The sequence below is a fragment of the Hermetia illucens genome, chromosome 4, assembly GCF_905115235.1.
Source record: "Hermetia illucens chromosome 4, iHerIll2.2.curated.20191125, whole genome shotgun sequence".
NCBI lineage: Eukaryota > Metazoa > Arthropoda > Insecta > Diptera > Stratiomyidae > Hermetia > Hermetia illucens.
Window position 1 is genome coordinate 18377683 of NC_051852.1, and position 10787 is coordinate 18388469.

The following is a 10787-nucleotide window of genomic DNA, read 5'->3' on the forward strand; positions in this document are numbered from 1 at the left end:
TAAAGTTAATGTCATAGGGTCAATTGAACCGGTATCGTGGGATGGAAAGAAGAGGGAAGGGAAATAGGATGATCAAACGTCCATCCTGAGTGGCCGAAGACGACCTAGGGGGAAGAGCTATCCTAGAAACCTAAAAAGCTGGCGAAATTTACCGTGAAGGTCCGCCCGCAAATACTCAAGCTCCATCAAAGTGCCGGTTGACACGTTCTTGTACGCTTCTGTGCTAGTCAGGCTCGGGAGTGGGAGGTGGGGGGGTCCTTTAAACACTTTGAGCCTTCACGTGTCATTAGTACAAAACGTGTCTATACCGATGCGTGGGTCCGCACCGGATCTAAAAATGGAACACCGAACAAAAGAGTTCGCGACGGCCTAACGAATTAAAGCAGAACGCAAGCTAAACCTGAAAAATAAAAAAAAACGGCTCGACCGCGCGTGAAGCCGTAAGTCTCCGGACCCGAGTGCCGCGATTCAGAGGGAAGATCCACGACGGATCACAGCCCCGATCATTGCTTTTTCTGCCTCAGATGTTTATTGAGACGCGGCCCCTAAGGTTCTATCCCATCCTTGGCATCCTCAGGCCATTATTTGGAGGATGTCCCTATTAAGGTTTTGCGTGGTTAAAGAGGAGAAAGGGAGGAAGTCCTGAAATAAAAAAAAAATTTGAACTGAAATTCATCGATTTTCTCTTCGACACACGTTTTGCCGTTCGTTAATCACGTCCTCTTGGCAGACTGTTTTCTTTCGCTTTTCATCCTGGCGTCTTATGCCCATGCACAAATTTCCCAAACGTTTAAAAACACATATTGGTAACAATAAAGTAGAAAAGATCGCGCGTGTTCACAACATCGAAAACTATGCATCGCTAGCTCATAAAACTAACACCCCGAATTTCCGACTACGCCTCCACGACATCAATCCCCTTACTCGCCAACTTCCTTTCAGAATCCCAACGTTCTCCAACTGTCCTCTTACAAAAAAAATCCACTGGGGTCCACCTGGCAACAAACAAATGCACGAAGTTGAAATTCGGGAGGCCAAGAAACCACTTCAAACGTAAGCGATTGGACGAAATTCATTCGAATTGAAACATTGATGTATCATGATATTTTCGGACACAACTTAAAAAAAAATGTTTAAATCTTGGAAGACTTGTCATCTACCGCCTCGCTTGCGAAGTTCCCAATCCCACCGGCCGTTGATCAGCTGTTCACCCACGAACCGGTCCCTATGCCGCTGCGCTCGCCTTGAACTCGATTGAACTCCGAGAGTTAATGTTGCGACAACATGTGCATTATAGAATACATTATTTAAGCAAATTAATTCAGAAAAAGGCGAATAAGATTCCGCTCTCATCGCGAAGCTGCGGTCACTACACAGTTCTAAACAAGTGTGTAGAGAGTGTCACCTACAAATAAGCGATCCGAGGAGTCACAAATACCAATTTCTCCCGTGGTGTATGCCGAAGATTGCCGACTACTGCATGTGGTCATGCTTGGGTTTTGATTGGGGCAACGATTTGTTATAATATTCCCTTTTTTTAGGTTGTTCGCATTAATGCGTTGACTGCTCATAGTCTTCCGTAAATTTTTTCATTCAGTTGGTGCACAGTTTTCCTGAATTTCTTTTTTCGTCATTTCGGTGCCCTGTGGTTCAAGTCGTCCCTGTGCAGGAGTAAGGTGGCTGGTATTGGGTGACACTGAACTCAAAATAAAAAAAACAAAAACAGAGAATTGTGCCAAAGAAAGTAAACAAACTGAATTCATGTTAAGAACCATTTATTGCCATTGGCTTTATAAAATGTCTGCACAGTTAGATGAGTATATAAAGTCCTAGATTTCAAACTTTTAGTTCAAAAATGGTTACACATAAAATTCACATTTTCATCAAAACATAAAGAAATATGTTGGGAAGGAATTAATAAAAATAAAACAGGACAACTGTGTTTTCAATATTTGCAATCATTTATACAAAATATGCTGCCAGTTGTGCCATTTTATCTTTTGGTTGTTTGGCACGACCGCGTGTTCCGCGTGATTTTCCACCTGGTCCGCCACCTCGTCCACGTCCGCGAACATTAACGATAGCAGGTCGTGAGACAATGGCGCGATGCTTTTCAACTAAATGCGAGAAATCAGGACTGCAAAAGATACATCCAGTTTTTTCCTCGGAGCCATCTTTGAATTTTGTTTTCTCGGATTTGTATGTTACATTAACCATTTGAGCGCCACAGTCACAACGTCCCTCTGCGAATTCGTTATTTTATTTTATAGACATTTCCTAAGCGATCGGAATATTTTCAATGTTCATACTCACCGTCAACTTGAACCTTTGTTGCATTCTTGAATACGTTGATAATAACGTCGCATCGATTGCAACAAAGCTTCCAACTACTCGGTGCCGAAGTGCAATCCAAAACCAGAACTCCTGACTCACATTCCACGCAACTGGAGATTCCGAGGGTGTACAACGAATGCGCACAATTTGGATGACTGCACATATTACATCCAGAGTTCCTGGGCATATCTCTGAATGGAGGATGGTTGTAACAATACGGACAAAGAGGATACGATCGACCCTTTGTTCCGCTCGAAAATGCCAACAATTCAAAATCATCCAAAGGACATTTCAATTCCCGATACACTCGAACATTTCCGCCGTTCGGTAGGGAGTAAGTTTCGTCGCAATGCGAGCAATGTAGTCGAGCTGGTTTCGTTTGAATGTACTTCATGTAACGCCTACATTTACCGCATCTCGAATGGGCTTTTCCGGACTCCGCCAGCGGAGAGAATGAGACTTCGAACAAGCCGTCCATGTGTGATATGTTCTGAACGAAATACAGGAATTTCAACCGGAAAATTTCGACTGCATGTCGTAAAACTGATTTATAGTCGGCTGATCCGCGAGCTATCAAATTTAGCATTTTTTCAACTTCTGATCGCATCGTTGGCAAGACGAGTTCTGCATCAATCTGTGAACAAAAATATGTAAACTTTTCTAGGTTCCAGTTTTTCAAATTACCTTCTGATAACCGTGAACTAAAACTATTCCCAATGTAGTCGGAATCAGCTTCCTTCCCGACGCAATCGTGACATAGTTTCGTTGACAAATATTATTTATGTGAACCGGAATGGAAGCGTCAGTTCCTATCCCATGCTTTTCCATCAGCGAAATCAATTCAGACTCCGTCAAATAATCCGGTGGTCCGGTTTGGCTTTCGATCATCTTCACATCATTTATAGCAACCATTTCCCCCTCAACGAATGGCGGGTTCGATTCGTTTTTACCAAATGCTTGCCATGTCATTACACGGGTGAAACCAGGATCCAGGAGAACGCTCGTGGTGCATGAGAAACTCTCCATGCCAACTTTCAAAGTGGCCGTTGTTGATTTATACTTTAGATCTCGTGAGATAGTTCCAAGGAAATGACGACAAATGTAGTCATATATGCGCCAGGCATCGTTATCGAAGTCACTCCGATTTCCAAGCTTCATTGGGGTGATGGGAGGATGGTCACCACAGTCGACACCTTTGCGCGGTGGGTTGAAATCGTTTGCAATATTGCGTGCCTCTTCTCCGAATTCGGAAGAGTTTTGCAGGATTTTAACTACGCCCCTGTAAAGATTCAGAAATGGATAAAATTTATATAATGAGCTTTGGTTACATCCTTCAAAAAGGAGTAGAAAAGACTGTTCAAGCATAAAATTAACTATGCCAATACGCGTGATCTCATGTCCTAGGTAGATTTGCGCCCCGACCGAGATTTCCAATGCAGGAGAAAGCTTCCTATGACCAACTGAATGCAGCCCAGGAACCCCCCACCTGAATGTCAAAGTGGATTTTGCTAACACCTTGCTCGCATATGTAATAGGGAAACACGGTTTTACAGATTGTAATGACAATAGTAGCTTCCTCCAGCTTCCTCCGCCTCGTCATTGATGGAACGTTGTTCGAGCACAGAGTCATCGATGACGTTAGTTGGATTTCACCGATCAGCAAAGTTCATCTAATAAGATCAATCGTATCGCGTTCAGCAATAGGTTTAGCAGTTGTCGTCTGAATGTGCGTAACAGAAGCGATGCTGACATTGGCCTCGAACGAGATCATGATTGGTGGTTGTCTTCAATTGCGTATTGTCTCCGTATCTATTCATAGGGCTGCAAAGAATCGACTTCCGAAGCTCAAGAACTACTTGTCTGGCTGGATGACGGATGGGTTGAACAATTTAGGGGGCAATATTGCTGAGCCATCAAGAATAGTAGTTTGCCATAAGATCTAGCTGACTACAGAAACTTGGAAAGGGATCGACGAATGTAGGGAACTGAAAGCACTTATTGCTGTTGTGGGTAAGATGCACTTGAGCTACGATACCGTAGCAAATCTGGGGAGGTGCAGCGTAGCGTGCGCCCTGATAAAAGGGTTCTGTTATTGCGCTGATCAGAGAGGCAGAAGCTATCGCAAATTATAGTGATTTTGCTACCATACATGGTATCATGAAAGAATTAGGTGTGTAGGTGGTCGGTTAAGGACATTATCGCTCGTGAATGGAATGGTTAAATGCTCCGCCAAACAAAAGAGTTTTCGGCCATGAATGCACTCTAATGGAGTAAAGCCTCTGTGATTGACAAGACTTCCCTGCGAAGCTATTCCTTGCAGTTTTTGCCGAGTTGTTACTTCCACTCACCACAATACCCTGCGCTGCATTTGCATGCATACAGTGTATGGTGTTTAGTTGTTGGTGGTAAACGTACTCAATATGATGTCCGCATTGCCATCTTCTGTAATACCACTAAAGAAGCCGAGTGATCTAATAAATAGCTGCTGAAGCTCACTATCATATCAGCTGGCCACACGATTCATTCTTCACCGCATGAGCACCGCAGACAGGTCCATCTGATGCCAAGAAAGATACCTTCTGGCAACTACTTAACACAAAGGCCTGTAACATGCCTGCCGATGAGCACGACCGAGGACGAAAAGGCCGATAGCAACATATGCCATGGAAGAGGCAATAAGAGTGGAGAGCGTTTAGTCGACTTTGCGGACACTTATGACTTTGTACTTTGTATTTGCCCATATGTACAAGGTACAATAATCACCACTTCCTACATTTTATAGTGGAAACAACATCGACTTTATCCTCATAAGACGTCGACATTTTATCACCGTCACTGACTGCAAAGTCGTTTCCTATGAAAATATCGCAATCTTAACATCGGTGGTGTCAATCAAGCCAACGATAAAACAGTGTCAAGAGCGCATTAAATGGTGGCGCTTTACTGAGAAAAGAAATGATCTCACTTGCCCGATTGTAAACAATTACGAATTTTGCAGAATCGGGCCATCAAATTAACAACACTATCCCCAAAACGCCTAGCTGCTTTCTATGTTCCTGAGCACTGGCTCATTGCCAAAGACAATGAACGACGCCTGGACATAATGGAGGCAAAGATGTCGCGTTGAATCTTGAGGTAGCACGCCATGATCACATCCAAAATGAGGACGTCGATATGAGTTGACCAATAGTAGAGAATTTGCAAGAGAAGCGTCTGTAATTCGCGGTTACGAAAATGCACTTGCCAAAATTAGTCTGAACGTCGAAGTCGATGGGAAACGATCCAAAGGCCGCCCCAAATAACAATGGCTTGATATAGTAGATGATGAATTGAGAGCATCTAGACCCGATACAGATATGGAGCAGTAACTGCCAACTACATGTATATAATATGGCAATGGAGCCCAACTACACCGCAACCCGCGCTATGGCATTTGAGTTGTTAGAAAGATCCAATAGCAGAAGTCTCCAACAGCTGAAGAAAAGAGGAGATGCTAAGACATGACTTCGTTCGCACGGGATGAAATAATGGATGGTTGGGAGAGAGAAAGAGCGAGAGGAAAAGAGAAAGATGGTGAGATAGAGTGAGAAAGGGAAGAGGAAAGAGAGGAAGGGAAGATAGGAGAGAGGAGGGAGGAAAGGGAGGAACAAATAAGGGGGGGGAGAGGAGGCAGGGAGATAGAGGAAAGGGCGGAGAGGGTGGAGGATTAAGGAAAGCTGACAGAAAAAGAGGGGCGGAGAAGGAACAGAGGGAGAAGAACGCAAAGAGAAAAAGGGAGAACGGAAAGAGAAAGAAGGAGGAGGACGGAAAGAGAGAGGGAGGAGGACGGAAAGAGAGAGGGAGGTGGATGTAAAAAGAGAGAGCGGGAGGAGGACGGAAAGATAGAGAAAGAGAGGGAGGAGGGCGGAAAAAGAAAGGGACGAGGACGGAAAGCAAGAGCAAGAAGAGGATGGAAAGATAGAGAGGGAGGAAGACGGAGAAAAAAAGAGGGAGGAAGACAGAAAAAGAGAGTGAGGAGAGGAGAAAGGAAAGGGAGAGGGAGAAGGATGTAAAGAGAGAGGGCGGAGGACGTAAAGAGAGAGAGGACGGAAATAGAGAGGGGAGAAGGACGTAAAGGGAGAAAGAGAGATGGACGTAAAGAGAGATGAGATGAGGAGGACGTAAAGAGAGAAAGAGAGAGAGAGAGAACGACGGAAAGGGAGAGAGTGAGGAAGATACAAAGAGAGAGGAGGACGGGAAGAGAGAGAATAATTATAATAATAATCGTTGGCGCAACAATCCATATTGGATCAGGGCCTTGAAGTGTGTTAGAGCACTTCATTCAAGACCGTAACGGTACACTACAGAACACTGTAGGAGGCAATGTGGTCAGCATTGCGCTCGCCCGAGATTATTACCCTGATTTGACTCAGGTACTCATTCACAGCTGAGTCGACTGGTATCCGAAGTCAAGTCACGATGCAAATCCTACTGCCACCAGCGAGATTTGAACCGCGGCCTTCCGTACGACAACCCAGTGCTCTAGCCACAAAGCTATCCGGAAGAAAGAGAAGGAGGGCGAAAAGAGGGTGAGAGGAAGGAGGACGGAAAAAGAGAGAGAGAGGAGGGAGGACGGAAAAAGAGAGAGAGAGGAGGGAGGACGGAAAAAGAGAGAGAGAGGAGGGAGGACGGAAAAAGAGAGAGAGATGAGGAAGGAAAAAGAGAGGGAGGAGGAAGGAAAAAGAGAGGGAGGAGGAAGGAAAAAGAGGGAGGAGGAAGAAAAAAGAGGGAGGAGGAAGGAGGAAAGAAAAAGAGAGAAAGAGGAGGGCGTAAAGAGGGAGAGGGAAGAAGGAGGACGTAAAGAGAAAGAGGGAGGAGGATGGACAGAGACAGAGGGAGAAGGACGTAAAGAGAGAGAGAGAAGGACGTAAAGAGAGATTGAGAAGGACGTAAAAAGAGAAAGGATGAGGAAGGACGGAAAATGAGAGTGAGGAAGACGGAAAGAGAGAGTGAGGAAGACGGAAAGAAAGACTTAGGAAAACCGAAAGAGAGAGGAGGATGGAAAAAGAGAGAAGAAGACGGAGAAAAAGAGCAGGGGGAGGATGGAAAGAGAGAGGAAGAAGGATGTAAAGAGAGGGGGGAGGACGTAAAGAGAGGGGGAGGACGGAAAGTGAGAGAGGGAGAACGGAAAGAGAGAGAGGGAGGAGGACGTAAAGAGAAGGGGGAGGACGTAAAGAAAGGGGGAGGACGTAGAGTGAGAGGGAGGAGGACGTAGAGTGAGAGGGAGGAGGACGTAGAGTGAGAGGGAGGAAGACGTAGAGTGAGAGGGTGGAGGACGTAGAGTGAGAGGGTGGAGGACGTAGAGTGAGAGGGAGGAGGACGTATAGTGAGAGGGAGGAGGACGTAGAGTGAGAGGGAGGAGGACGTAGAGTGAGAGGGAGGAGGACGTAGAGTGAGAGGGAGGAAGACGTAGAGTGAGAGGGAGGAGGACGTAGAGTGAGAGGGTGGAGGACGTAGAGTGAGAGGGAGGAGGACGTAGAGTGAGAGGGAGGAGGACGTAGAGTGGGAGAGAGAAGGACGTAGAATGGCAGGGAGGAGGAGAGGAAGTAAGGAGTAGAAAAGTGGCTTAAAAAGAGACGGAGGGAGTTACGGCGAAGGATAAAAGAGGAAAATAGCGAGGGTAGAGGAAGCATCGCGAGAAACTGAGAAGAGTGGAGAGGATGAGCCCATAGAGAAGATAAAAAGGGAAAGAACGAATGGAAGGAGATAAAAGAGCAAAAAGGGAGATAATGAATAGAGGTGGGAAGATAGGAAAAGGGAAAGAAAGTGAAGGAGGAGGCGATAGAGGAAACGGCAAAGAAGGGGAGGGAATGATTGAAAAAAGGGAGAAATAAAGACGGGAATTTAGAAAGGGATAAGAATGGAGCGCGCCGACTGGACAGCGACAATGAGGCCTATTTAGATCCATTACTATTGACTGTCCACTAAACTCTCCCAAGGGAGAATCCACCTTCTGTGGTACTTTTCAATGTTCGCCGAAGCTTTCTTCTCACACAAACCTGATTTTAAACTCCAGCTTTTGAGCTTATCGACCGTTTTGGGACGAGGTTTGAAATTTTCCAAGATTCATTTCATTTCAATATTTCAAGATTGCTGAGGACCGATTAAATACCTGAGCCAATCTATTGTATTGAACCCCACATGAAAACCTTTCCCTGGTGTAAATTTCGTCACTTTCAGCTACTTGGAAAAATCTAATAATTCACCCGCGAGCTTAAAAGCCGAGAAAAATTTTTAAACAAAAGTTCAATAAATTTACTTACATTAAATCGAAATTTGCAGGATATTGTGTGGTTTCAGTACGCGGATAACTGATGTAGCCTTGGGTATACAACCTGGAACGGAAAAAGTCTAATTAGAAACGCCCTAGAAACTTAAGATAATTTGCGTACTTCTCAGCGATTTGCATAGCTGTGTGAGGTCCTAAACCCAATCCAGCACTCGCGGCTTTCATTAATTCGACTGTGTTCAATGCTTGTGGGCGCCCTTTGTACAACTCCTTGGACGAAACGCTCTCGACTCTGAAAATGAATTTCCCATTAAACTCTAAATTTTCTGAAATGATTCTAGACTTATTACTTCGCCTCTTTGGATTCCTTCACTTTATTCAGGAACATCATTGCAATTTCCTTCTTGAAAACACGACCCCGTGCCCATTCCAGCGCTACTTCCGGATTCCCGGCATACATTTGCAAGTACCAGAAACTTTCTGGCTTGAATGTCTGAATGTCGTCGTGTCGCTTCACACAGAAACCTAGAGTAGGAGTTTGGCAAGGACCGTACGAGATGAGCGATGAGTCCAGATCTCCATATCGTCCTTGGAAGAATTTGGTCTGGAAACGGGTGAATGCACAACCGATTCGGAGATCGAGTTCCTGTCGAGCGTCAACTGATTTGGCTTCATTCTCGTTGGGATGACCTAAGTTGGCCATAGCGTGCTTCACGTCCTTTTCCGTAATTGCGGAGAAATGGGCGCGATATGTAACACTGTCTGAGAAGACGTTACGAATTATGCGCGAGACAGAGTTCATGACCTGCAAAGAGTTTATTGTTGAATTCATGTATCCTCGCAATTTACTAAAGTGAAGGTTTTTGGAATAATCTCCATCCCGCCCACCTCAAAGCAAATATTCTCTCCCTCCTTATCGCAATCGAGCCAGAGGACGAGGTAGTCACAACCCTTTGCCTCCTGTGCCAAATACGCCGGCATCCTTAACTTGGCAGTGGCTTCCTTCTTCTCAGTAGGACATGAGAAAAGCTCCACGGGATCAACTTTGTCCCAGGAATTGTACTTTCCAACAAAATCCAACGTCATGACGTGCCCACACACTGATGTCATCTTGAAGTGAACATTTTCATTCCGGAAGTTCCCGGACCACTCGTGCACGGAGCAAGCATTATTCGATCCTGGAAAATATCAATGAAATATTCTTACAGGATCTCCCCACATTCTTTCATCGAAATGTCAAATAACTAATGCCGGCATGCATAGCCTATACTCGGAAAACATTCACGGGAATTTACCTTTTCGCGTGGAATTTCGTCCGTTGCTGAGAATGTTCGCTAGCGAGGCTGCCAGCGACGGCTTTTCCGCCACCATTAGAACACTTTTCATCTTAGTTTACATAGACTAGGAGCCTTTTTCGCACGAGAGATGTTTCTGATGGAAAAATTGTAAACAAATGGGCTGAGGATTAGGAACTCCCACCGCGCTGATGCAATGAACTGTCAAAACGTCGAGGTGTGTTTAGTAGTTACTCCTAGTCGCCGCGACGTAGCGTTGTGGGCGGGAAGGGGTCATGTATGGAAGTGACGTCAAGCATTTTGTCGGTTGGAGTAATCATTTATGATGTTTGTTATGGTCATGGACGTGTGGTGATGTGTTTTATAAGCATGAGTTCGCGATCCGAATCTTAATTTCGTTGTGGGCAAAGACAAGCTCTTGGAGGTTCTACAAAGTTTGTATTACAAGCGCTCACTTGTATGATGTCCATATAAATATCAAAAATGAAAGCATGCAAGGTCTGCGGGAGGGATTTTACCTAACACTCGTATCAAGTGCCAAGCTTTTAGGCTCGAACGAACCTATCTACTTAAAAACTAAAGGGACGCTGGTGGTAGGTCAATTGGAGAATTTGCGGGGAACTCCCCGCAACGTCGAGCATGGTTTGAACCAAACTGTGTGAGAGTTCCAGGACATCAAGGGAAGCCGTGAGGGATTTAGGTACAATACCTAAAATAATAATAATCGTTGGCGCAACAATCCATGTTGGATCAGGGCCTTGTAGTGTGTTAGAGCACTTCATTCAAGACCGTAACGGTACACTAGGAGGCAATGTGGTCAGCAATACCTATAGCTGACAATATTATGGGAACTACAACCAGCCACTCGTGACGCCAAATTTCTTTGATTT

At 45.0% G+C, this 10787-nt stretch overlaps 1 protein-coding gene across 1 annotated transcript; it reads right to left on the reverse strand.

Moving 5' to 3' along the window:
• Positions 1-1758: 1758 nt before the first annotated feature.
• On the reverse strand, positions 1759-10082 carry LOC119655214 (DNA topoisomerase 3-beta). The gene is made up of 8 exons (XM_038060990.1): positions 9898-10082; positions 9491-9780; positions 8953-9407; positions 8766-8894; positions 8637-8708; positions 3019-3613; positions 2314-2968; positions 1759-2243 (listed from the first exon to the last, which is right to left on the reverse strand). Exons 1-8 carry the CDS (start codon positions 9986-9988, stop codon positions 1963-1965), a joined length of 2568 nt encoding a protein of 855 aa, XP_037916918.1. The 5' UTR covers positions 9989-10082; the 3' UTR covers positions 1759-1962.
• Between the last annotated feature and the right edge of the window lie 705 nt (positions 10083-10787).